General features: G+C 40.2%; 1 protein-coding gene across 6 annotated transcripts in view; it reads left to right on the forward strand.

The window, feature by feature from the left end:
* Positions 1-26558, forward strand: part of SETDB2 (SET domain bifurcated histone lysine methyltransferase 2) — an 87696-nt gene extending 61138 nt beyond the window's left edge. For 3 of the 6 annotated variants that reach the window (XM_058437896.1, XM_058437897.1, XM_058437899.1), the window contains 9 exons: positions 7004-7125; positions 11627-11734; positions 16030-16163; positions 18616-18662; positions 19743-19807; positions 20873-20939; positions 21783-21914; positions 23975-24046; positions 26082-26558. In XM_058437896.1, coding sequence (XP_058293879.1) covers positions 7004-7125; positions 11627-11734; positions 16030-16163; positions 18616-18662; positions 19743-19807; positions 20873-20939; positions 21783-21914; positions 23975-24046; positions 26082-26236 — 902 coding nt within the window. In that variant the 3' untranslated portion in view covers positions 26237-26558. Of the gene's footprint in view, positions 1-7003; positions 7126-11626; positions 11735-16029; positions 16164-16654; positions 16776-18615; positions 18663-19742; positions 19808-20872; positions 20940-21782; positions 21915-23974; positions 24047-26081 lie in introns of those variants that run through there. The other 3 variants (XR_009213263.1, XR_009213262.1, XR_009213261.1) reach the window with 3 other exon arrangements.
* The last annotated feature ends 146 nt before the right edge of the window (positions 26559-26704 follow it).

Genomic DNA, 26704 nt, shown 5'->3' on the forward strand with positions numbered 1-26704 from the left:
AACATGTGAGTGCACACACACAGATCAGGTCATGGTCCTTCCAGTGTTAATAAGCATGTACTGGCTGCAAGTACTACAAAAACAATTTGATGTAATTTAAGCATGAGGGATGCTTAGTAGTAGTAAGCAGGAAAACCAGACTCACAGACCCCCAGAGCATGGATGCTTTAGCATCTTACAGAAAGGGCTGAAGACTAGGACCTGAGAAGCCATTATAAACTTTGACAACACTCTCCTTTATCTCTTATTTCTGCATCTCTCAGTGTATCTGCTTTGTTCTTCTCTTTCTCTGGTCCAGTTTTCCTGGTGATGGTATAGAAGATGGCTGCCCTTACAGCCTCTCAGTTTTTACATCTTCTTTAAGAAACCAGCCCAATCTGAACTGAAATCTTCTATCCTGAATTCTGTTTATCTGAGAGATGGGCAGGTCCTCTGGGACTATCAGCTATGTCTAGAGGAATGAAGTACAAACATGCCTGCTAGGGGTCATTGTGTACGCATCATTGTGAGCTGAACAGATACCCTAAAGGAGTCCATTGAACATCCTACCCTTAGGCTCCCCATGGTCCCTCCTCTATAACACACACATCCTTATTCCTATTGATACATTCTAAAGATGTTCCCAGTGATGCATTCTGTTCCTAGTAATGAATTCTAGCTATACCAAAACCAAATTCAGTCACACTTAACTTCTGCCAAAGTCATATCTAGCCACTTCATCCTGAGATAATGTGATGGAGCCATTCATTCTCCAAGGCCATTACCAAGCCTCTAGGTAATGTCTACTGTTCTGGTCTGTATCCAGTTCAGGTAGGCATTCACTGGACCAGTGATAAAATCGGGTTCTACACATCCAGCAAACAGTGGAAGAACTAAAATAGTAAATTGCAATAAACACTAATGATAAAAGGAGAATAAAGGAGGAAACCTCCAAACCAGCACCATAAATTTACCAGTCCAGAACAAATCTATACTGGAAGGGGATTCTAAATGAAATGATAGGATTAGTGAATCCCATTCCAACTGTTTCACCCATTTCTTTAGTGGCAGAATGTGTTCCTTGACCACCCTTCCTGGCTACCCCAGATTCTGTGCCCTGGGTGGATTGCCCTTGGCTGGAGGGCTTTAAGAGTAGAGGCTGGAGCCTTGGCAATCCATTTCCACATTGAAGTGGGCCTGCAGATTGCCAGAGAGATTGAGAATCACTGTGTTGTTTGAATTAGTCATAGTTCTTATATTCCAGGCTTGTGATCTTTCTGTGGTTTCATTCTGTATAAACTTTCTTGGCTCTCAGTTTCATTTGTGAGAGTTCTAAAATTCTGCAGTCTTGTCGGGTCAGGCTCTGTGAGTCCTCAGGGTTGCTAAACCCCCCTAGAAAGGAGCCTGGGGAGCCGTGCTGACTATTCTTGGTCCCAGCTACTGATGAAAACCAATGGGCTCTTCCCTAAAATACCTCAGCCTTCATGACACACCTTTAGGTATCCCTCCCTCTCTGAATCTGTACAGTTCCTGAGTTCAGATGGTGAGGGATACCGAACTGTCCAAATGTACGTGGTCCATGAGTTTCGGATAACACATAGCAAGAGTTCAGATAGTGAGAGATGCCTGTCTGTGTAAAAGTCCTCAGTGTGACTCCCCCAACTGCAGAGAATTACATGCTTACTCCAGTCTAGAAGATTAAAAGAGCTGGAAGAGCCGAAATCTACTAGGACACTGTGATGTGGGGGGATTTAGCAGGAAAAAGCCACTAGGGAGAACCTGTGGGTCCCACCCCGTGTTTTTAATCCATCTGCACTGGAGACAAACTCTGGGTCTAGCACAGCAGTGTTGTCAGCATATCTGTCTTGTTCTTCTCTGTATTCCCAGTTGTCAGAGAATACAAACCACCTCTGTATTCCCAGATGCCAAGACTCTTGGAACCCAAGTACCTGGGAGCTCGGCTCAGGTATCAGTGACTTGACAGCTCTGCCCAATGCACAGAAACAAGCAATGTTGTGCGAAAATGTTCAGCCCTTATACGACAAGAGGCAGCTGCACATCCTGTCAGATAGTATGGCTTTTAATTTGGGAGTCACCAACTTTTGTTTTTTGTTTTTTTTTTCTGAAATGGAGTTTTGTTCTTGTCGCCTAGGCTGGAGTGCAATGGTGCGATCTCGGCTCACCGCAACCTCCACCCCCCAGATTCAAGTGATTCTCCTGCCTCAGCCTCCCGAGTAGCTGGGATTACAGGCATGCGCCACCACGCCTGGCTAATTTTGTATTTTTGGTAGAGACAGGGTTTCTCCATGTTGGTCAGGCTGATCTTGAACTCCCGACCTCAGGTGATCCGCCTGCCTCAGCCTCCCAAAGCGCTGGGATTATAGGTGTGAGCCACCACACCCAGCCCCACCAGCTTTTTTTAAGCCTGTACTTTACAAGTTTTAATGTCTGTTTTAAGTGTCCTTTAATAAGAACACAGTATCCTATCAAAGTAGATTTTGGGTGTGAGGTGATTAGAATATTGGGATGTTTTTCCCCCAGTTTCATCCTAGGGCAGGGGACTTTGTGTTGTCAAATATTAAAATATATTCTAAAACATTGAAAATTTTAAATGTAGCATTGTTCAACGGAATAAAACAGAAGCACAGGAGGAACAGATCCAACTATATGAAAAGGAGATTTTAAATTAGTGGCTAACCATTATGAATATAAGTTAGATTCCCATCTCATACATTACAAAACAATTTATTCCATGTTAATGAATAGTTTAATTCTTTTTTTGTTTCGTTTTGTTTTGTTTTGTTTTGTTTTTGAGAAGGAGTTTCACCCTTGTCGCCCAGGCTGGCATGCAGTGGTGCAATCTCAGCTCACTGCAACCTCCTCCTCCCAGGTTCAAGCGATTCTCTTGCCTCGGCCTCCCGAGTAGCTGGGATTACAGGTGTCCGCCACCATGCCTGGCTAATTTTTGTAATTTTAGTAGAGACAGGGTTTCACCATGTTGGTCAGGCCGGTCTTGAACTCCTGACCTCAGGTGATCCACCTGCCTCAGCCTCCCAAAGTGCTGGGATTACAGGTGTGAGCCACCACGCCCGGCCAATATTTTAATTCTAAAAATAAATTAAGGCAGGACATGGTGCCTCATGCCTGTAATCCCAGCACTTTGGGAGGCTCAGGAGAGAGGATCACTTGAGCCTAGGGGTTTGAAACCATCCTGGACAACATGGCAAGACCCCTCCTCTACACAAAAATTTAAAAATTAGCTGGATGTAGTGGCATGCACCCATAATCCCAGCTACTTCGGAGGCTGAGGTGAGAGGATCACTTGAGCTGGGGAGGTTGAGGCTGCAGTGGGCCATGATCACGCCACTGCACTCCAAGCTTGGGTGACAGGGCAAGACCCTGTCTCAAAATAAATAAATTAATTAAAATAAATTAAAATTCTAGAAGAAAACAGAGGTAAGTGTTTTCTATGTCCATCTCACCCAAGAGCAGAAATCATAAAATAAATGATTGTTGTAATTTCATCAAGTAAAACATTTAAATATTCTGTATATCAAAGAATATTATAAACAAAGTTAATACCACATATATGACTAACAAAGGGTTAATATCCTGACTGTTATAAACCAATAAGAAAATAGTAACTCAACAGAAAAATGGGCTAAGGACATGAGCGCCTTAGAGAAGAAATGGAATTGTGACCTTACTGCGTGTTACATTCATAAGTCCAGATTATGATCCACTTCTCTCTGCACTTTTCGTTGTTTCCTTTGACTTCATCATCTAACCTTCTGTCCTAACTGTACTTTGATAATACGTTTATTTGTTTGTTTTGAGACGGAGTTTCACTCTTGTTGCCCAGGCCACGGTGAAGTGGCGCAGTCTTGGCTCACTGCAACCTCTGCCTCCCAGGTCCAAGGGATTCTCCTGCCTCAGCCTCCTGAGTAGCTGGGATAACAGGCATGCACCACCCCACCTAGCTAATTTTTTTTTTTCAATGTAGTAGAGATGGGGTTTCACCATGTTAGCCAGGATGGTCTCAATCTCCTGATGTTGTGATCCGCCCACCTTGGCCTCCCAAAGTGCAGGGATTACGGGCGTGAGCACTGCGCCTGGCCAAGATTGACCCTCTTAAACAAGTTTGTCATCATGTGCTTCTCCTGCTCAGACATCCTCCTTGGCAGCCTTTCAACACGTTTCTCCAATCTTTTCCCAGCTTCTTGTGCAGCCTCTCCTCCTCAGCCTGGCTGCCTTACTGTCTCAGCGCCGATCTCTGGGCCTTTTCCCATATGGCTGCTTCCATCTACAGTGTTCCTCCTACCCCATACCCTAACCCACCCCACCTTTCCCTCCTCTCCAGGTTGTACCAGTTCCAGGCCCCTGCCCTTGACAATACTCCTTCCCACGAGGAGCACTTCCTCGGCTACCTCCTTAGCATGTATTGGATTTCCCACTCACTTGGCAGTTGCACTCTGTGACATTTAATTCTGCCCTTTTATTTTCCTAACTGCTATTTAGTCTCCCTGTTTATTTTGTAAGCTTCTTGCAGACACCAGTTCTATCTCACAACATTTCTTTAGGTCCTCTGCTCTACTATTCGCTAGAGGAGCCCCTCACCACAGATAGCTGTTGAGCATGTACAATGTGACTGGTCCTATTGAGACATGCTATAAGCACAGAATACACACTGGATTTCAAAGACTCTGTACAAAAGAATGAATTAATAACTTTTATATTGACTAAATGTTGAAAGGATGTAAGTTCTTTGACATATTTGGTTGCATAAAGCACATTATTAAAATTAGCTTCACCTGTTTCTTTTTTGGGGTTTTGTTTGTTTGTTTTGTTTTTGAGACAGAGCCTCACTCTGTCGCCCAGGCTGGAGTGCAGTGGCACAATTTCAGCTCACTGCAGCCTCTGCCTCCTGGGTGCAAGCAATTCTCGTGCCTCAGCCTCCCGAGTAGCTGGAATTACAGGTGTGTGCCACTATACCGGGCTAATTCTTTTGTATTTTTAGTAGTGACATGTTGGCCAGGCTGGTCTTGAACTCCTGACCTCAGGTGATCCACCCACCTCAGCTTCCCGAAGTGCTGGGATTACAGGCATGAGCCACCGCGCCCAGCCTCCTTTTTGATTTTTTTAATGAGGCTCCTAGAAAGTTTTCAGTGATATCTGTGGCTCACTTTTGTGTCTTGTTTTATGTTTCTGTTGGACAGCATCGGTCTAGAGTGCACAACGTAGTGACTCAAACACAAGAAATGCTCTCAGGCTGGGTGCAGTGGCTCACACCTGTAATCTCAGCACTTTGGGAGGCCAAGGCAGGCTGATCGTGAGCCTAGGAGTTTGAGACCAGCCTGGGCAACGTAATGAGACCCCCATCTCTAAAAAGAAATACAAAAATTAGCCAGACATGGTCGCCTATATCTGTGGTCCCAGCTACTGAGGTGGGAGGATCACTAGAGCCCCGGAGGCAGAGGTTGCAGTGCGTCATCATTGCGCCACTGCACTCCAACCTGAGTGACAGAGCGAGACTGTCTAAAAAAAAAAGATACTCCCAAATTTTTGGTTGTTGGACATGAATGAAAAAACAGCTAGCTCATTCCATCTGAGCAGTTTTCACTCTATCTTACCCTTTTTTCTTGCTTGGTGGGAAGCTGGGGACTACTAATTTGTGTCCCCACTAGGTGGGACCCAAATCCAAGAAACAGAAATTAAAGAAGAAACTGATCAGAATGTGAAATAAACGCTAGCTCCAAATGCAGCCTTCTGACTTTGTGAAATGAAAGACCTAACTTAAAGAGACAGAGAAGAGATTTGGATAACAGAAGAGACTTAGGGATCACTTAACCAGTTAACCTCATCTAAATTGAAAACTTTTCCCATTAAATGGTAAAATAAATCTTTGTTTCAAAACTAAAATTTGAAAATTAAAAATAAAAGCTGTTTTCTACTACAGAAAATCAAAGGAAGTAAGAGGATGAACATTGCAATGGGCAAAAAAATCTTAAACGAATTCTTGTGGCCAAATAGCAAATAACCGGTTCAAAAACCTTGCCTCTTACTGACACATGGGTGGAGATCTCCTCAACAGCTGGCTTTCTTCTCCCTCTCTCTGCCTCTTGCCTTTTCTTCCTACTTCTTCTTCCCTTAGATTTCTTTCCTTTCTTCCATTCTTCACCTTTAAAGAAAAAAAAATCTACTTCCTACCTTCATGTATCTTTCCTAACTAATCATGATATTGAATTAAAGCACACTCAAAGTACATTGCTCATTTATGTCTTTAATTCTCATAGAATTTATTTTTGAATACGGTATGGCATTAGGATTCTAACTTTTTAAATAGATAATTAACCAGAGCACTATTTCTTAATATGCCATTGTTTTCTTCTTCATTTGTAATGACAATAATGATTATTATTATTGAGAGCTTGCTATGGGCAAAGCAGTGTTTTGAGAGCTTTGCCTGTATTTAAATTCCTGGTTGTGTTTCTTGAATAAAGGTCTTCTTCATTTTGGCCGGGCACAGTAGCTCGTGCCTGTAATCCCAGCACTTTGGAAATGCCAAGGCAGAAGGATCACTGGAGGCCAGCAGCTTGAGAACAGCCTTGGCAAGGTAGCAAGTCCCCGGTCTCTACAAAAAAAAAAAAAAAATTAGCTGGCTGTGGTGGCATGCACCTATAGTCCCAGTGAATTGAGAGGACCACTCAAGGTCGGGAGTTCAAGGCTGCAGTGAGCCACTGCACTCCAGCCTGGGCAACTGAACAAACCTCTTGTCTCTACATTTTTAAAAAAAGAAGTTATCCTCACTATTAGGCATTTAGAAATGAACTCATTAATTCTTTTATTAGCACATTAAAAAATAAAAAATAGCTTTTTCACTTGGGTCCCCAATTTTTTGTCTCTCTGGGAATTAAGAATCTCTCATAAAAACAAGTGCCCTGCCTTGCACTTTAAGACTGGAAGAGGAGTTAGTGAGACCAAGAAATTCCACTTTTCCATTTCTCACCAGGGATGTTACTTATAGGTGTCTTTCAGGTTGCAGAAAAGATGGAAAAAAGGACATGTGCACTCTGCCCCGAAGATGTCGAGTATAATGTCCTGTACTTTGCACAATCAGAGAATATAGCTGCTCATGAGAATTGTTTGGTAAGTTACTTGAAAACATACTTCAAAGTATATGAGTACTTTTAGTGTAGGACACACAAGAATAGATAAACAACACTTTGGATACAAAGAATAACAAGTTGGCCATGGTTTGGGCTTTTAGGGGAGCATTTCTTTTTTTATTTTTTGAGACGGAGTCTCACTCTGTCGCCCAGGCTGGAGTGCAATGGTGTGATCTAAGCTCACTGCAAGCTCCGCCTCCCCTGTTCACACCATTCTCCTGCCTCAGCCTCCTGAGTAGCTGGGACTACAGGCACCCGCCACCATGCCAGACTAATTTTTTTTGTATTTTTAGTAGAGATGGGGTTTCACCGTGTTAGCCAGGATTATCTCGATCTCCTGACCTTGTGATCTGCCCACCTCAGCCTCCGAAAGTGCTGGGATTACAGGCGTGAGCCACCGTGCCTGGGCGTGGGGAGCATATTTTTCTGACTTTGAACTGTTTCAGAACTTATCACCTATGATTACTGGTAATTTTATTTATAAGTGGTTAAATACACAAAGAGAAAGAATTGTGCTGAAGAAGCTTCTTTATAGATATTTTAATGAAATATTTAAAATATAACAGACACTGATAGACCTTCTACCTGGGTATAATTTCTATCAAAGTCTACAGATTTCTGAGATTTATCCATGTTGGTAAACGTAGCTCTAAGTCCTTCATTTTAAATATGATGTTCGATTTCATGACTATATTACCATTAACTGTTCTGTGAATGGGCATTTAGTTTTTCTGTTTTCTGTGACTAACAAGTTCTCATGAACATTCTTGTCTAGGTCTCCTTCTCATGTGAGAATTTCCCTAGTCTAGGCTATACAGCTAAGAGCAGAATTGTTATGCACACGAATGGGGTGTTTTGTACTTCACTAAATATGCCAAATTGTTCTTCAAAGACATTGTACCATTTAATACACCTAACTTACCAAACATCATAGCTTAGTCTAGCTCACCTTAAACATGCTCAGGACACTTACGTTAGCCCACAGTTGGGCAAATCATCTAACGCAACGCCTGTTTTATAACAAAGTCTTGAATATCTCATAAAATTTATTGAATACTGTATTGAAAGTGAAAAACAATGGTTTATTGGTACTTGAAGTACTATTTCTACTGAATGCATGCACTATTGTAAAGTCAGAAAAAAATGTTAAGTTGAACCATTGTAAGTTGGGGACCATCTGTATACAGGAGGATGTGTGTAGGTTATACGAAAATACTATGCCTTTTAGATAAGGGAACTGAGCATTTACGGATTTTGGTAGCCTCGGGGGTTCCTGGAACCAATCCCCTGCAGACACTGAGGGACAACTGCACTATGGCTTTATTACTAGCCTTGGCTCTTATTTTGGCACTTTGAATTTGTGGATCAGCTTTTCATGTTTGACCAGAATTCCTTTTGGAATTTTGATTGGAATTGCATTGCATTTATAGATGAATTTGGGAAAAAAAAGACACATTCTTATATTATAATATATATTATAATATATTATAAATATTAATATAAATAATTAGAGAGACAGAACCTGTTAATGGATGGGAAAAAGATGCATTCACATAATATGTATTAATATATTAATTATATATTATATATAAATATAAATAATATTATGTATTATTTTAATATTATATGTTAATATATGAAAATATGTGAATTAATATATGAATATATTTATATATAATATATGAATATATTATATATTAATATATTATAATTTTATTATATTATAATTTTATTATATTAATATTATATTGATATATTATTATATATATAATAATTGCATTTGGTTTTCATGTCTTAAGTTTTTTCATTTTATTCTGTTAGTAATGTGTGTTGTACTTATATATTTTTTCTGCTGTGAAACCATTCTTAGATTAACGCCATTTAATGGTGATGTTTTATTTTTACTTATTTGTTTGAGACAAGGTCTCCCCAGGCTGGAATGGAGTGGCATAATCATAGCTCACTGCAGCCTTGAACTCCTGGGCTTAAGCAATCCTCCCACCTCAGCTTGGACTACAGGCACATACCACCATACCCAGCTAATTTTTTATTTATCTTTTTGTAGAAATGGGGGTCCCACTATGTTGCCCAGGCTCATCTCGAACTCCTGGCCTCAAGTGATTCTCCTGTCTCACCCTCTGAAAGTGTTGGGATTACCGGCATGAGCTACCACTCCCAGCCCAATCATGATGTTTTTATTCTAATATACTGTTGATGTTGATTTGCTACTATTTTTTAGTTAACTTTATTGGCATAATGTACATAAAATCAAATGTACCCATTTTAAGTGTCCAATTCAGAAAGTTTTGAGACATGTTGAGACCCATGTAACCACTACCACCATCAAGATATAAACATTTCCATTACCCCAAAGGGTTTCCTCAACGCTCTGTGCAATCAATTCCTTCCTACCTCAAGTCCCTACAGATTTGTCTTATCTTTTCCCAGGTTTCATATGAAAGGAATCCTATAGTTGTCCTCCTTTGTGTCACTTCCTTTTCTCAGCATACTGTTTTAGATGCATCCATGTTGCATGTATCTGTATCTTATTCCTTTATCATTCTTCATAGTACTTAATTGGTATGCATATATCACAATTTGCTTATTCATTCATCTGTTGGTAGACATGTGTTATTTCCAGTTTGGAGCTCTTATGATAAAAATCAACTATGAGCATCTGTATATGAGTTTTTGTGTCTTTATTTAGGTCTTTCATAATTTCAAAATTGTTCAATAGCTTTTTTTTTTTTTTTTTTTTGAGATGGAGTTTTGCTTTTGTTGCCCAGGCTGGAGTGCAATGGCACGATGTCGGCTCACTGCATTCTCTGCCTCACAGGTTCTAGCAGTTCTCCTGCCTCAGCTTCCCAAGTAGCTGGGATCACAGGCACCTGCCACCATGCCCAGCTAATTTTTTGTATTTTTAGTAGAGATGGGGTTTCACCATGTTGGCCTGACTGGTCTCGAACTCCTGACCTCAGGTGATCCACTTGCCTTGGTCTCCCAAAGTGCTGGGATTACAGGCGTGAGCCACCGCACCCGGCTATTCAGTAATTTTTATCTGTGGAGGTGTAGAACTTGGGGTTAGGCATATTCTGGGCTTGTTTTTTGTTTTGTTACTTTTTTCTAAAACCTTTTTAAATGAGCTATTATCAGTATATATGAACACTATTGATTTTTATTTATTGATCGCATCCAGCAACCTTACCAAAGTCTTATTAGTTCTAAAAAGTCTCTAGATTTACCTGGATATGTTGTATGTGGACAATCCTCATCTTTAAGTAAGGACAATTTTATTTATTTACCTTTAATTTGGGGCACTCAATCTCCTTTTCTTGTTTGATTATGTTTGTCTTGGGTAAATAGCTAGAAGTAGAATTACTGAGTCATAAAGTTAGTGTATGTTTAACTTTAAAAGTGATTGCATTATTTTACATTTCTACCAATAATATGTAAGAATTTCATTTGCTCCACATCCTCATCAACACTGGGTCTTGTTATTTTAGGCAGTCTAGTAGATATATATCGCATCTCACTATGGCTTTAATATGCCTAAGGGTTAATGATATTGAGCATCTTCTCATGTGCTCATTTGCCATTCATAAACCTTCTTTCATGAAGTGTCTGTTCAAATTTTGTGCCCACTTTTAATTGAATTGTCTATTATTGAGTTGTAAGTGTTTTCTAAAATCTGGATACAAGTCTTTTGTCAGAGATATGTATTGTGAATATTTTCTCCCAGTCTCTGGCTTGCTTCTTTGTTTTCTTAGCAATGTCTTTCAAAGACAATTTTTATTTTGATGGAATCCAACTTACTTTTTCTTTATGCTTTCTGATTTTTATAAGAAATCTTCGCCTATGCCAATGTCACCAAAATTTACTCTTATGTTTCTCATGCCCTTTTGTTATTTGAGTGTAATATGTGAAACATTGATCTTCAGTTCAGATTTGGATTCTTCTGGTTTCAAGTAGAACATAGAGACTTGAGCCGGCCTAAACATAAAAGAGGGTTTATGATAAGGTTTTGGGGGCATTTCATGTTTCCTAGAGGCAGGCATGCAGGTGGGTTTAAGAAACAGCTAGAAAGCCATTGGGAACCTAGAGTGTCCTCTTTCTAGCCCTTGTTTTTCTTTCTTTACAGACCGACTTGCTCTAACCACGTGGTTTCAGCTATTGCTCAAAGCCCATTCCACACTTTTAGGATAGGGGATCAGACTGACCCAACTTGGCATCAGGGTTCCACCCAGGTCAATGAGTTATTAGAGGTCAGGATTACAAAGTATAAAACATGCCTGGAAACCAGGGTCATTCCCAGAGAAATGAGATGGCTTATGGTCTGCTCATCCACCCCCAAAGGTTGCCACTGTTTTACCCCCAGTCTATTTCCCACTCCTGGTTTGATTTTCCACTTTTGGTATGATTTTCTGACATGTAGCTTTCAATATTACTTTGTGCATACTCTGGATTTTTTTTCCAATCTGCAGCTGTATTCTTCAGGACTTGTGGAATGTGAGGATCATGATCCACTTAATCCTGATAGAAGTTTTGATGTGGAATCAGTAAAGAAAGAAATCCAGAGAGGAAGGAAGTTGGTAAGTATAAACGATGTTATTTCTTATACTGGATGAACAGACCCTCAAGGGATGCATTCCGAAGGAAGTCTATTTGACTGATACACCAGGGATAGAGAAGCATCTTGGAGAGCTGGAAGAAGTAGGAACTATATTGGAAACCTCAATTCAACTTAACATTTAATTTTTTTTTTTTTTGAGACGGAATTTTGCTCTTGTTGCCCAAGCTAGAGTGCAGTGACACGGTCTCAGCTCACTGCAACCTCCACCTCCTGGGTTTAAGCAATTCTCCTGCCTCAGCCTCCCGAGTAGCTGGGATTACAGGCATTGGGCCACCATGCTTGGCAAATTTTTGTATTTTTAGTAGAGACAGGGTTTCACCATGTTGGCCAGGCTGGTCGCGAACTCCTGACCTCAGGTGATCCACCCGCCTTGGCCTCCCAAAGTGCTGGGATTACAGGCGTGAGCCACCACGCCAGGCCAACATTTAATATTTTAAAATAAACTACCATATACTTCACCAGTAAAGTGATCTGAGTTAGAATGCTTTTGCTGTAAGTAGAAGAAAGTTCAAGTCAAACAGACTTTTACAAAGAGGATACTTACTTTTTCACTTGATCAGAGAAAACACCTGCTTTCCAAGTTGGTTGGTTGAGTGGCTTGATAATGTCATCAGGGGCCTAGGTTCTTCCTCTCTGGCCTCCTGTCCCCAACATCAGCTGGTCCCCTTGTGGTCATAGGGTGGCTGCAGGCAGCAACTGAATCATCAGGCTTTCTTGTTCATACCCAGTAAAAGAGAAAGGTCATCCCTACACATGGAATAAGCCCCCTTCTGAAAGTTTAATTAGGTTGCACCCCTCTTTCTGCACCAACTGCTGGGGGTGGCCATAACTAATCAGGGTCTACCCTAGGAGCTGGGGTCAGCTCCCCCTGGGTCATAAGGGGGCTATTCAGGGAGGAAGAAATGCTGAGAAGTCATTCCACTGGGCTTATTGCAGCGACTTCCTCTCAAGGACCGTTCACATTTTAGCAAGCAGGACAGCAAGTCTGAGCACCTCACATTCTGACTACAACTACAGGGTTAATGACCAGGGACAAACATTTAGTTAGTCTTTGCAAGGCATCAGCATCAGCAGCATCCTGTGGTAGGTGTGTTACATACATTGCTCTAGGTAAACTCCCAGCTATAGGTAAAATGATGCCCATTTTAATCAAAGAAATGGAAAGTTCAGGGTGAAAGGCAATAGTCCAGATGGAATTCTGCAAATTATGCTGTCTTAGGCAGTGTACACAATATTGTAGTAGGTCCTGAAGCAAGCCATAAAAATGGACTGTGTGCGGCCCGGGCATGGTGCTGCATGCCTCTAATCCCAGCACTTTGGGAAGCCAAGGCAGTCGAGGACTGCTTGAGCCCAGGAATTTGAGACCAACCTGGGCAACATAATGGAACCCTGTCTTTACCAAAAAAGAAAAAAAGTTAGCCCGACACAGTGGCATATATCTGTATTCCCAGCTACTTGAGAGGCTGAGGTAGGAGGATTGCATGAGCCTGGAAAGTCGAGGCTGCAGTGAGCTGTGATCACACCACTGTACTCCAGTCTGGGCAACAGAGTGAGACTCTCTCTCAAATTAAAAAAAAAAAGTGTGTGGATACTGCTTTCAATGTCTATGCTATCACTAATTAATACTTGGCAAGATTGGCTGCTGACATCATTAGTGCTGACAATGCCACATCCCTAGGATTTTGGGTGTGATGAGATGGGTGAACTGATTAGAAAGTAGCAGACAGACCTCAACTGGAATATTTTTGTTGCTCTTCACTAATTGGATTTGAGTGGGGAGACACAGAGTTAAAGAAATCTCTGTGAAATTCTAGTGGCCATCAAGTTATGAAGAGACCCAGGCTGAGAAATGAGGGCAGTTGATTGGAGGCATAATATTTGGGGGAAAGCAGGTACCTGAGGGTTTCTGCGGACCTTCGGATGCAGACTTCCCTACTGGGAAGGCTTTGGGATGGGCTGGAAATGGAAGATAATGGAGAGAAGAGAGGAAAGTCACCTGAGGTAATAGTTACCCTCTCACAGTGTTTATGGAACCCTTGGACTATGTGGGCAGATACATGGCACACACCCGTGGTGGGGACAGGCCAGTGCTGTGGTAGTTTCAGTGCTGCTGGGCAAGTGCCTTGAGGGTGAGCAGCAGGGGCCCTCAGCAAGCAGGCTCCTCCCCAGGATTCAGACTACCAATCTGACAGAGCCACATGGACATCCAATAGCAGTTCAGAGTAAAGTGGCCAAAAAATTACAGTTCCATCTCCTATACACACACACACACACACACACACACACACACACACACATTCCCCATCTAAATCTGCTCATAAAAACAGGACCATCATTATCCATTTGCCCAAGCCAGAAATCGAAGGACTCTCTTTTCCTCATCAACCTCCCAGCCCAATACCAAGCCGGTGGGCACGAACTCCTAGATGCATCTTGCATTCATCCGCCCACTTCTCTCAGCGTCAGTAATCCACCATAGTGAAGTCACCCATCTTTTTCTCCAAAGTGAGTACTGACACTCGCCCCACTGTCTCTCCTGCCATCCCTACCCCAGCCCGTAGTTCTCCACCCAGCAGCAGCCCAGCAGCCTGAGTGATCTTTCAATAATGTTAATCAGTTTATGTTCCCCGTGCACAAAGATAAAACCCAACTCCTTACTCTGGCATGTAAGTCCCACATGATCCAGCCCTTACTTACCCTTTGATCATCCTGAGACTTCCCCGTGCCCACTTCGCTGCTCCAACAGCACTGGCCATCTGTCTTGTCCTTGCTGTAGCTTGCCAATGGGGAAGCTCATTTTTGCGGCCAAGACCCAAGGCCCTCTGCTTAGAATGTCTTTCCTCCTCCTTTTTGCATCTGGGAGCTCTTATTATTATTCAGATCTCAGCTTCCATATCACCTCCTTAGAGGTGACCCATTTTACTAACTGCCCAATCTGAAGTAGGGACCCAGTGACACTCTGTCACTTCACCCTATTTTAATTTGATATAATATGTATATAACTTTGTGAGATGTTTTAAACTTTGCTTTATTTGATCATTGTACCTTGTCTCCAATAGAATGTAAGCTTCACATGGACAGGCATCTTCTTTGCTTTGTCCACTACTATTTTCCCTTATCCTAAAACCGTGCCTGCCACATCATAGCTACTATATACTCATGTATTTTTAAATGAATAAATGTTCATTAGCCATTTGTATTTTTTCTTCTGTAATTTGCCAGTTACCATTTTTCTGCAGGTTATCAGAATCTTAAAACTTTATCTAGTATGCTACAAACATTCTTCTTTCAGTTTTTTCCTTGTCTTTTAAATATTTTGAATGCCCTCACTATAAAAATGGAAGTTTAAAATTTTTGTATAGTAGGTTCTGTCAGTTTTTTTTTTTTTGAAACAGATTCTCCCTCTGTCGCCCAGACTGGAGTGCAGTGGTGCAATCACAGCTCACCGCAGCCTTGATTTCCCGGGCCAAAACAGTCTTCTGGCTTCAGCCTCCCAAAGTACTAGGATTACAGGCATGGGCCACCATGCCCAGCCTGTCAGAGTTTTCATTTGTGGCTTCTGGGTTTTCTTCCTGCCTTAGACAGCCTTCCTTGCCTCCATCCTATGCTTTTTTCTTTCTCCTATATTTCCTAATCTTTAAGAGTTTTTTGTTTAACATTATTATCTAGGTAGAGCTTTAATCCATGTACAACTTATTTGGGAGTATATTGTGAGGTAGGGATCTAACTTTATTTTTTTCCTATACACACAGCCAGTTACCCTCCTCCCAAATTAAATGATCGTTCTTGTATGCTCTGATTTGAATTTCCACCTTTATCATAACCTTATTTCTTGCCTATATTTGAATTTCCTTTAACTGTTTCAATGCTTGCCTGTGCCGACCCTGGGCTATGGTGTGAATTACCTCCTGTTCTGCAAGGCGATTTCACTGTGCCCCCATGTCATTCAGCCAGAGTATCATGCTGATCAGCCTTGGTCCTGGCTGGATTCCCCTAAACCAGTTAGGCTGCTGTGGCCACACACTGCCTAGCCATCATGACACCACTCTCACATATAAAATACCAGATAGATAAATACAAGCCAGGGATCAAATAAATTGAAGAAAAAACTGTTAATAGAGTTGTAGAATTTTTTAATTTTTTAATTTTTTTAATGCAGGGCTTCTGGAACTTAAATAACATTTAATGATATCTTTGAATTTTAATAAATAACAACAAACAGGTACTTACTCAGTAAAATCTATTCTTCTGTAGAAATGCAAATTTTGTCATAAAAGAGGAGCCACCGTGGGATGTGATTTAAAAAACTGTAACAAGAATTACCACTTTTTCTGTGCCAAGAAGGACCACGCAGTTCCACAGTCTGATGGAGTTCGAGGAATTTATAAGTATTTAATAAAACATTTTTAAAACCACATTTGGGGGACTGGGATAAGGAATGGTTGGATTAAGACAAGGAGATTTTGAAGACTAATTTTATGTAAATGATTTTCAAATGAGAACACAGCCAGTTTGGGGGATGCACAGGGGTTATATGAATTTTGAATTTCAGTGAAATATATATATATATATAATTTTAGTCACAATATCTTGAATAATGAGATCAATGTTAGGACAGCATGTTTTTTTAAATATGATTTTTGTGAGCTATGTTACATTCTTAAGATGATTTTTTAAAATTCCATTCAGAGGCTGATGTTTTTCCTGCCAGTGGGCATATATTCCCAATTTTCCTATAGTGTTCCAGGTACTATTTTATTTATTTATTTAATAACCACTTGCTTTATGCCAGGCATAGTTCTAAGTGCTTTACAAATGTTAACTCATTTAATCCTCATAATAGTCAACTGAGGTAGATACTATTATCTCCATTTTCCAGAGGAGGAAACTGGGGCCTCGAGACACTCAGTGACTTGTCCCCAGGTTACACAGCTGGTCAGTGGCAGAGCTGGGCTGCAGGACTTCCAAATTCTTGCTCTTTGCCACCTTGTTGTCTTCAGGTATGGGGGCTATATATTCTAAAACAAGAGGGCAAGCCTACCATTGAAAGAAGCTTGCTAAATAATTTTAAATCTGATTTTGAGCAAGTTCCGTAAGTATTTTGTTGCTAATCAGACATGAAATGGGTAAATATGTAAATTTTGTACTGCACTTCTTTTTATATTTGATTCGCTAAGAAACGCCCAGGTTGTTATAGTCTGAGTTTCATTTTTATTATTTACCTTCCCAAAGAGCTCGTTTTAGTATGACCTTTACAATGACCTTAAACACAAGATCAGATGAAAAGGAATGAAGTCCCTGCTATAGCTTAAAGTTTGAAAAAATATACCGATCATACCCATTAGAAGAATGAACAAATAGGGACTCAATAAAATAGTCTTCTTGCATTGTTTTATCAAGGAACAGGTGAATTTTTATGCATTTTTAAACTGAATTTAAACCTTCATGCCTATCAAACATGAGGCACCTTGCTAGGTGCTACGAGATACAAAGAAGAATAAAATATAGATTGAACCTCAGAGAAGTTATCATCTGGTGGGAAGGCCAGAAGAAGGGTCAATGCAAACAGAAGCACACGGGATAACGAGAGCAGGAGGGGTTACATGAAAGGAGCTTGGCCTTGAGTTGAGAATTATTGACACTGCGGAATGGATGGGGACATGCGGGTTCATCCTGATATTTTCAACACTTTTATATGTTTGAAAAGATTTAAGTACTTGGGAAGTGAAAGTGCTCAGAGATACCAGAATCAAAGTGGGAGGAGATTAACTTTGTTTGGGTGTTGCTGGGAAGACTGCATGGAGGAGGTGGGAACTCGTATGAGATGGGAAGAAACAGCATTTCCCTAGGCGAGGAGGCCACTGCTTCCTGAGAGTCAATGCCATCTGGAGAGGAAGAGAGATGAAGCTGGGTGCTGAGGAGGAGGAAAGGTTAGAAAGAAAGTGGCCTGAGCAGCTCTATAAAACGATTCACTTCTTTTTATTTTTATTTTTATTTTTATTTTTTTAAGACGGAGTCTTGCTCTGTGGCCCAGGCTGGAGTGCAGTGGGGTGATCTCAGCTCACTGCAACCTCCAGCCTTCCAGGTTCAAGCGATTCTCCTGCCTCAGCCTCCCGAGTAGCTGGGACTACAGGCACGCACCACCACGCCCAGCTAATTTTTGTATTTTTAGTAGAGACATGGTTTCACCATGTTGGCCAGGAGGGTCTTGATCTCTTGACCTCGTGATCTGCCTGCCTCGGCCTCCCAAAGTGCTGGTATTACAGGCATGAGCCACCGTGCCTGGCCTCACTCCATTTCTTCATCGTAGCCTGCTATGCTGCTGCTTTCTCTTGGAAGACACTAATCAGTTCTAGGCCCCTTGTAGGTCAAATCTAAGATCTGGGGCAAATACCTGTTTTCATTGAAAACTATTTTTTCCTTAAATTAATGCATGCAATTTTGTGCTATTTATTGTTGAAAACCAGCAGAATCTTGTACAGTCAGATGGAGATCTGCATGTCTTAGATTGTGGATCTTTAGGTATCTTTATACAGTAAAATCTCACTGACCACTGTATATGAACTAGTATTGTTCATAGTACTTCATCAGTACTCACTCCTTGAAAGAACATAATCATCTTCCTAAGTCCCTGAGGGCATAAAAGACATCTAACTGAGTCTCTATCTGCACTCAGTGTGGATCACGAATTTTACACAGGGCTTCAAAAAAAAAAAAAAAACTTTAGTGTGACGCCACCATGAGAAGTAGGTTGATACATTTTTAATCACAAAAATAGACATAATATTTGAAAACTGTAAATAAAAATATTTTACAATTATTTGAAATTAAATATTTCAGACTGCTTTGCCAACAACATGCTCAATTCCCGATCATCGCTCAAAGTGGTAAGTTTCTAAAATTTAGCACTGTGGGTTTTAAAGAAAGGTAAACATTTAGGTAACATAAGGAATAGTCTAATTTTCTAGCCTCATTGAATTAAAATATAAATGTTTGAGTTAAAATTTTACATATCTAGAAAATTGACAACTTCTTTGCGTACTATGTGATATAATTGACTAATTTTTTCTTCTTTATGAACAAGACCTATTCTCTTTGAACCATTCCCTGGTATCTTTCATTCTCCCTACACTCACAGAACCAAACTAAGACATGGGAAAAAGCCTTGACTTTTGGGACTGCTTCTCTTCCATAAGAATTTTCAGTAGATAAAATTTTAAAAGTGCTGCACCTTCCCTGAGTGAAAATTCCCTAAGGACGCATACTTAGCATTTCAGTTCTAATTAAGGCAGACTGGATCCTGGCTAACTGGAGTTATGGGGTACACTTTCATTCATGAGTGGAACAGCACTGTCTTAGCAGCACTAAATCTGCAATGTTCACTGTGAACTGGAGTCGGGACCTCGCTGGAAGACTTAGTTCTGCGTCATGCCAACTGCATTTTATGGTGATGAACAACCCTCTCCAGTCATTACCCTTTTAACTCAGCAGGAAATGCTATTACAAATACTGCTTTAAATCAGTGTTTATTGACAGGGAAAAGCACCAGCAATACACACTTAACCAAATCCTTGCAAATGTCATCTATTAAATATCTTCATCTTTATTAGTCTGTTTTACTTTGAATATCTTCACTTATGAGTGAAATTGAGTGCATTCCCATATCTTTTCGCCAATTATATTTGTTTTCCTATGACCCAATTTGTTCATTTTTTATTCAATGAACCCTCTCCCCAGAGAGTTCCCCATGTGCCAGTTTTTCTACTCACTTACCTGTTGTGCGTTAAACTTACAATATCTTTTTAAAAAATTAACCCTTTATCATAAGTGCTGCAAACACTTAGTCGAAGGTTGCCATATCTTTTGACTTTGTAAAAACTTTTGGCATATGAGTTGTATATTTCATGTAGTCAAACAGTAATCTTTTCCTTTATGGATTCCAATTTTTAAATGGTTTATATTTTTAGGTAAATTTTTGGGAGTGAAAAGAAAAAGAGGAAGGAAGAAACACCTCTCAGGCAATCACATACAGGTAATTTGACTTAGTTTTTATAGCTTTGCATTTCTTCATAGAGTCCTTATTTAAACCAGTCTGAATGTCAGGTGAAATGTACTTTCCAAATCATCTGAACAGACAGCCTTTGTAGAATATTCTTCATTTGTGTTCTCAGCTAAGGCTGCTCCTGAGGCTGCCTTTCTAGGAAGAATCCCATAGTCGGGAAGCTCTTAGATAATTCCTACATGATAGAATCATAATGAGATGAGCATGAAAATGAAGCTGGAAGTTCCAAGCACTTAACCTTCAGGAGGTGACATTCTCCAGGCTCCTATAAATTCCCTGGCACCAAACTAGTGAGAGCATCTGACCCCACAGGTGCTTACAGTTAAAACGGGCAGAGGGTGCAGTCAAACATCCTCATGGAGCCAAGTATTTCCCAGCTGCATGACCCACACCTGACCAAATCTGTAGCTCTTATAAACTTCTGGATTATTATGTATAAAATGTATGAAAATATTTTGGGGATTTGAGTTTTTACACATCAGCACGTATAAGATAAATTCATATGAGCCGGCAACCTTCACCTCCTCCTGTTTATACAAGGGGTGCTTGTCAAACACCTCTTAATGTTTTATAACACAAAACAAAAATATATTTGATGTTTACATCTAAATATGAATATGGGGCTTTTTTTTTTTTTTTTTAAGACAGAGTCTCTCTGTTGCCCAGGCTGGAGTGCAATGGTGTGATCTAAGCTCACTGCAACCTCTGCCTCCCGGATTCAAGTGATTCTCCTGCCTCAGCCTCCTGAGTAGCTGGGATTATAGGCATGCACCACCACGCCTGGCTAATTTTTGTATTTTTAGTAGAGACAAGGTTTCACTATGTTGTCCAGGCTGGTCTCGAACTCCTGACCTTGTGATCTGCCCACCTTGTCCTCCCAAAGTGCTGAGATTACAGGCGTGAGCCACCGCACCCAGCCAGGGCATGATTTTTACTGTAGGCATATCATTTAGTTATGCACAGCAAAAGACTGGTTTTCATTTTATGCAATATTAAAATCAATGTAATGCAATCTTGATTTTTCTCTCCTTCTAGCCACCCGAAACAATGAAATGTAATACATTCGTAAGACAAGTGAAAGAAGAGCATAGCAGACACACAGGTTTGCACTAAGTGTTGTCTGTAACAAATATGGCCTACAATACTTACAAAAATGTCAACCCACGTGTTTCAAACTTGGTATCCCGCCTAAATCTTTATTCTTCTAGGCTTATAGTAATTAATGAGTATAAATCTTTATTGTAACTATCCACTCTATTGTAATCCCAGCATATCAAGATAACTTAGGCTGGAATAGTCCATTGCCTTCAGTATTAAGAAAAGATAGACTTCTATTAATAAAGACACAGACAGGCTTGCCTGAGCTCAGAATCCAGCGATGTGTCACCCCTCACACGGTGGCCCCTGTAACTGTAGTTCTCTGTTCTTTAAAGAAATAGACATTCCACTAACAACACATACAAACTGTGACAAGAAGTGACAGGGGCTGTTATGTCGAAGATTTAAGGGTAATTTTTAAAAATCCTCTTAATTCAATTACATATCGGGTACAGTGTACACTGCTCAGGTGACAAGTGCACCAACATCTCAGAAATCACCACTGAAGAACTTATCCATGTAACCTGAAACCACCTGTTCCCCAAAAGGTATTGAAATTTTAAAAATTACAGTTTTATATGTTTTAAAAAGCTTCTTAATTCATATAGTTATTGTAAGCAGAGAAATTTTCATTTTTACTTTTTATAACATTTCATTCATTGTTTCAGCTGGCCAAAAAAAAGGAGGTATGATGAAATTATAATTAATAGAAAGGGTGAAGGTGCTGTATTATTTTACTAAGTATGCTCATCCACCAGTAGGCAAGGTCTGAAGAAATAAGCATGAAGTAATTTATGATTAGCTGCCCTAAGACTATTTCCTTCTCAAATGTTTGTCTTATTCTTAGATGCAACTGTGAAAGTTCCTTTTCTTAAGAAATGCAAGGAAGCAGGACTTCTTAATTACTTACTTGAAGAAATATTAGACAAAGTTCATTCAATTCCAGAAAAACTCATGGATGAGACTACTTCAGAATCAGGTACTGATGAATAGCAGTATTTCTAAGTATAGAGACTTCTCCCAGACCTAGATGTAAAACAAAACAAACCCAAGAAAAAAAAAAGGCCCATTTTCTTCCTATACTGCTTTTTTCTTCTCCTTTACCTCATTTTTTTTTTTTTTTTTTTTTTTTTTTTGAGATGGAGTTTCGCCCTTGTTGCCCAGGCTAGAGTGCAGTGGTGCGATCTTGGCTCACTGCAGCCTCTGCCTCCCGGGTTCAAGCGATTCTTCCGTCTCAGCCTCCTGAGTAGCTGTGATTACAGGCACACGCCACTACGCCCAGCTAATTTTCTGTATTTTTAGTAGAGACGGGGTTTCACCATGTTGGCCAGGCTGGTCTTGAACTCCTGACCTCAGGTGATCCGTCCACCTCGGCCTCCCAAAGTGCTTGGATTACAGGTGTGAGCCACCACGCCCGGCCCTTTACCTCATTCTTTAATAAAATAATTGTACCAGATCTATTGTCCTTCATAAATCAACAGGATGTGGGCAATTTACAAACTCAGTAATTTAGTCAAAAGTAATCTGATGCCCTGAGAGTTGTGGTACATTTTCCAGAGGTGTCTAACAGGTTGGCCACTAAGAGAACATACCACTCAGAGATTGATTCGGTCACATATGCTCCCCTGCCACCGCCCTGCACTTATGTTGCTAAGATCTGAGAACAGTGTTATGTTACAGTTTTGAGTCAAATCAAAACTGTCATCAAATTCTATTCCTTAATAAGCCAAGTGTCCTTTTTTAAATAATATTAACTCAAACCGTAAAGTATAGAAGAAGGAATTTTAATGTTTTGATTGATGTTTGGTTTAAAGATGAACTTTGTAAAAGAAGTTTCTTTCTTAAAGAGCTCTTTGGGAAGCCAAAGTTCCATTTGTATGTGCAGGTATATAACTACTTAGCTTTTTGTTTGTTTGTTTTGTTTTGAGGCAGAGTCTCGCTCTCTCTCCCAGGCTGAAATGCAGTGGCATGATCTCAGCTCATTGCAATCTCTGCCTCCAGGGTTTAAGTGACTCACTTGCCTCAGTCTCCGGACTAGCTGGGATTACAGGCATGTGCCACCACGTCCAGCTAATTTTTGTATTTTTAGTAGAGATGGAGATTCACCATGTTGGCCAGGCTGGTCTTGAACTCCTGACCTCAAGTGATCTGTCCACCTTGGCCTCCCAAAGTGCAGGGATTACAGATGTGAGTCACTGAGCCCAGCCTTACTTAGCTTTCTTATAACTTATATCCCATGAGTTTAAAACCTTTATTATAAATATAGTTATTTTACAAGGACAAGCTGGACAGCTTATATTGTAGGCAACAATATAAAAAATGTTTATTTGAATGGTATTATTTTCTATAGGGCAAAACCAAAAAGTGAAATAAATAGTAAACATTTCCAAAAGCTCATTTATTATACTATTTTATTCATTTATTTCCTCTAGACCAAGTACTTCCCAAACAGTGTGCCTGAGAACCACCTGCAGGGCTTGTGAGGACACAGATAGCTGGACCTATCCCACAGAGATTCTGATTCAGTACAAATACCAAGAATTGGGGGCCAGGCGCAGTGGCTCACGCCTGTAATCCCAGCACTTTGGGAGCCCGAGGTGGGGGGATGTCTGAGGTCAGCAGTTCGAGACCAGCCTGGCCAACATGGCAAAACCCTGTCTCTACTAAAAATACAAAAATTAGCCAGGCGTGGCGGTGCGTGCCTGCAATCCCAACTACTTGGGAGGCTGAGACATGAGAATCGCTTGAACCCAGGAGGCAGAGGTTGCAGTGAGCCAAGATCGCACCACTGCACTCCAGTATGGGCAACAGGGTGAGACTCTGTCTCAAAAAAAAAAAAGATAAAAAGAGAAATGCCAAGAATTACATTTTTGACAGCTTCCCTGTGCTGCTGCTGCTGCTGCTGCCGCCGTCTAACATTAAAGTTCCATGGCACATGACTGCTCTCTTTCCTTTCCCCTGTTTTGGATTACATATATAAATGGAGGAGTTTCTGCCTATACAAACTGTTTAATATTGAAAATGTTTTTCTCCCTCCAGATTATGAAGAAATCGGGAGTGCACTTTTTGACTGTAGATTGTTCGAAGACACATTTGTAAATTTTCAAGCAGGTATATGAGTTATATAATATCTGAGCAGCATAGTTGAGACATATTTATCACGATATTGAAACAATATACTATACAGGTGATAAAAATATTTTAGAAGAATGTTTGTTGTTTTCTTAAATGAGAAAAGCCAATTACAAAAACAGTATGACCCCGCCCGCCCCCACACACACAGAGGAAAAAATATTTAGGTACACGTGCACAGACAAAAGCTGCACCTGGTGGAGACAGTAGTTGGTTGTAGGTAGTTGGAATATAGTGATTTTTGTCTGTTCTTTTAGTGCTATATTTTCCAGATTTTCTATATACACACAAATACTTTTTATAATGAGAAAAACTCATTAAAAAAGTAGAGACAACAAAAAATTGATTCAAAAATTGGAGCATATTTTGGCCTGTGTGTGGCCCAGGCAGGAGCTGGTAAAGCTTCCTGCGGCTTCTCTGCTCTTGGGTGGCGAGGCTATGATAAACCATCCCTCCGCTTGCCTCCCTCTCGCTTGGTGAGATAGGTCAAAATTTCAATTCTCCCAATATTAATCCTCAAATCTAATTTAATTTCTTATCAGGGAGGGTTACGACTGATTTAAAGTTCATCAGAAAAAAAAAATGAGCAAGCAAGAATAGCCAAGAAATGTTTGCAGTAGGAAATCTGGTTTGGTTTGGTTTGGTTTGGAGAAGGGAGATTTAACCTTCCTATTAAATATCAACCATTTATTGGGTGAGTCCTCCTCTCAGCATTAAGATGCCCTCAAGACAGGCTACACCTCCACTTGTTTATGAGTCTAGTCTGACTTCTCTATCAAGGCTGCCACACGGCTGGGCAGGCCGTGCACACAGTCATACAGCATTGGTGTGGATGGCTCCCCCTGAAGTTGCACAACAGAGTGCCCTCCACGCTCTGCTTTTCCACAGATGTATCTGTCTCTCCAGCATATGGTAAGAAGACAGTAAGATTTCCCTGTGAAGAAATCATTAGTTCATATAGCTGTCTCAACATACACAACCTTTCTCATTTTGGCTTTCTATATTATACATTTCTATTCAAATTTTTTACTACATTTATAACCAGCAGGAAAAATACTTTGAAAAATCTACCAAAAATAGTGTCTGTCTTAATCTTTTGAGGATGTCTGCTAAGATATAGCAGTATCCATATTTTTTTAAAGCAGCCTTAAAAATCTTTTTCTAAAAAGAGTTATTTTGTAGGGGACTTCCATGTGTGTTTTTCTTTCATGTAAGGGAACATGTCACACATCACTACGTGGATGGATTAGGTGGGAGTACATATATTATAATGTAGTATGGCGGGGGTGCCGCTACTTGGAACTGCATGAGATTCAACTTAAAAGGCTTAAGTTGGGTTTCACTACCCCGGTTTATAAAAACTTGCTTAATTTAGCCTTACTAATATTTTAAGTTAACTATAGGTATGCAGTTATTCTGAATAAAGGTTGTATATGTGTGTGTTTTAACTGTTCGATTTTGAGGCTTTTAAAAACTACATTGCCATTGACTACTATTTGTTATTTATAAAGCCTAAGTATCTTCCTCCTAAGGTTTTCTAAGTTCCCACAATTAAAAGCCTTCCTATTTCTAAATGAAACCAAAAGCTTTTATGTAACATTAAAAATTGGAAGCATTTTTAGGAAGGATTTGTCCTTAATCTTGTATTCTAGCCACGTTCTCCAATTATCATCTCTCAATAAGTGGATATCGTATAGCATGAAGGTTATACAGTCACTGTTTTCAAGTTCTCAAAGATATACAAAGGGATTTGTTCTGCTATAAATGTGCACAAAATCTTAAGGGTTTACTGAGCAGCTTTGTGTATGATAAATGTTAGAATTCTGTCCTGAATTAGAAGGAGGAAGTGAAGGCATAAAGAAACCAGCTCCTGCCCATAAGGCTCTGGATCCTTTTCATCGGAGGCACGAGGATTGTGTGTCTGTACTTGCAAGTGAAAGGGGCTACAAATGGTACATTATTTCTAATAAAACTACTGAATAAGCTGAAATAATTTTATTTCTTCTTTTCATAGCAATAGAGAAAAAAATTCATGCATCTCAACAAAGGCGGCAGCAGTTGAAGGAAGACATTGAGCTACTTCAGGACTTAAAACAAACCTTGTGCTCTTTTCAAGAAAAGAGAGATCTTATGTCAAGTTCTACATCAATATCATCCCTGTCTTATTAGGGATTACCATTTCCTAAGCCAAGAGTCATGCCAAATTGCAATCAGGCTCAAAACCAGAGACCAGGCTGTGAAATCCACACATCTTTAGAACTAGTCGTCTCCTCTTGGCCCCGGCAGCTCTTCCCTGTTCTTACTGGTTGACATTTTGATCACTCTTTGCACACTCTTACTTGTGTTTTTTGCTCACTGTCACATTCCCAGCACCTAGTATGCTCAGTAAATGTTTGTAGAATAAGTGCATAAAATGTTCTTCTTAACCTTTGATTCTACTTAAAGCCCATGATGCCTCTTAGATATAATAAATTTGGATTATACTACTTTACTTGTACCAAATTTGCCTGTTTTTGTGTCACAAAGTCTGCTTTTGAAAAATCTCTTTTCAGCCACAGTTATCATGTGGGGATTCATCATCTTCAAAACAAACACCTAAATTTTAAATTGGACTCTGAATAAGAACATTACCAGGAG

The sequence above is a fragment of the Hylobates moloch genome, unplaced genomic scaffold (assembly GCF_009828535.3).
Source record: "Hylobates moloch isolate HMO894 unplaced genomic scaffold, HMol_V3 SCAFFOLD_4, whole genome shotgun sequence".
Classification (NCBI taxonomy): domain Eukaryota; kingdom Metazoa; phylum Chordata; class Mammalia; order Primates; family Hylobatidae; genus Hylobates; species Hylobates moloch.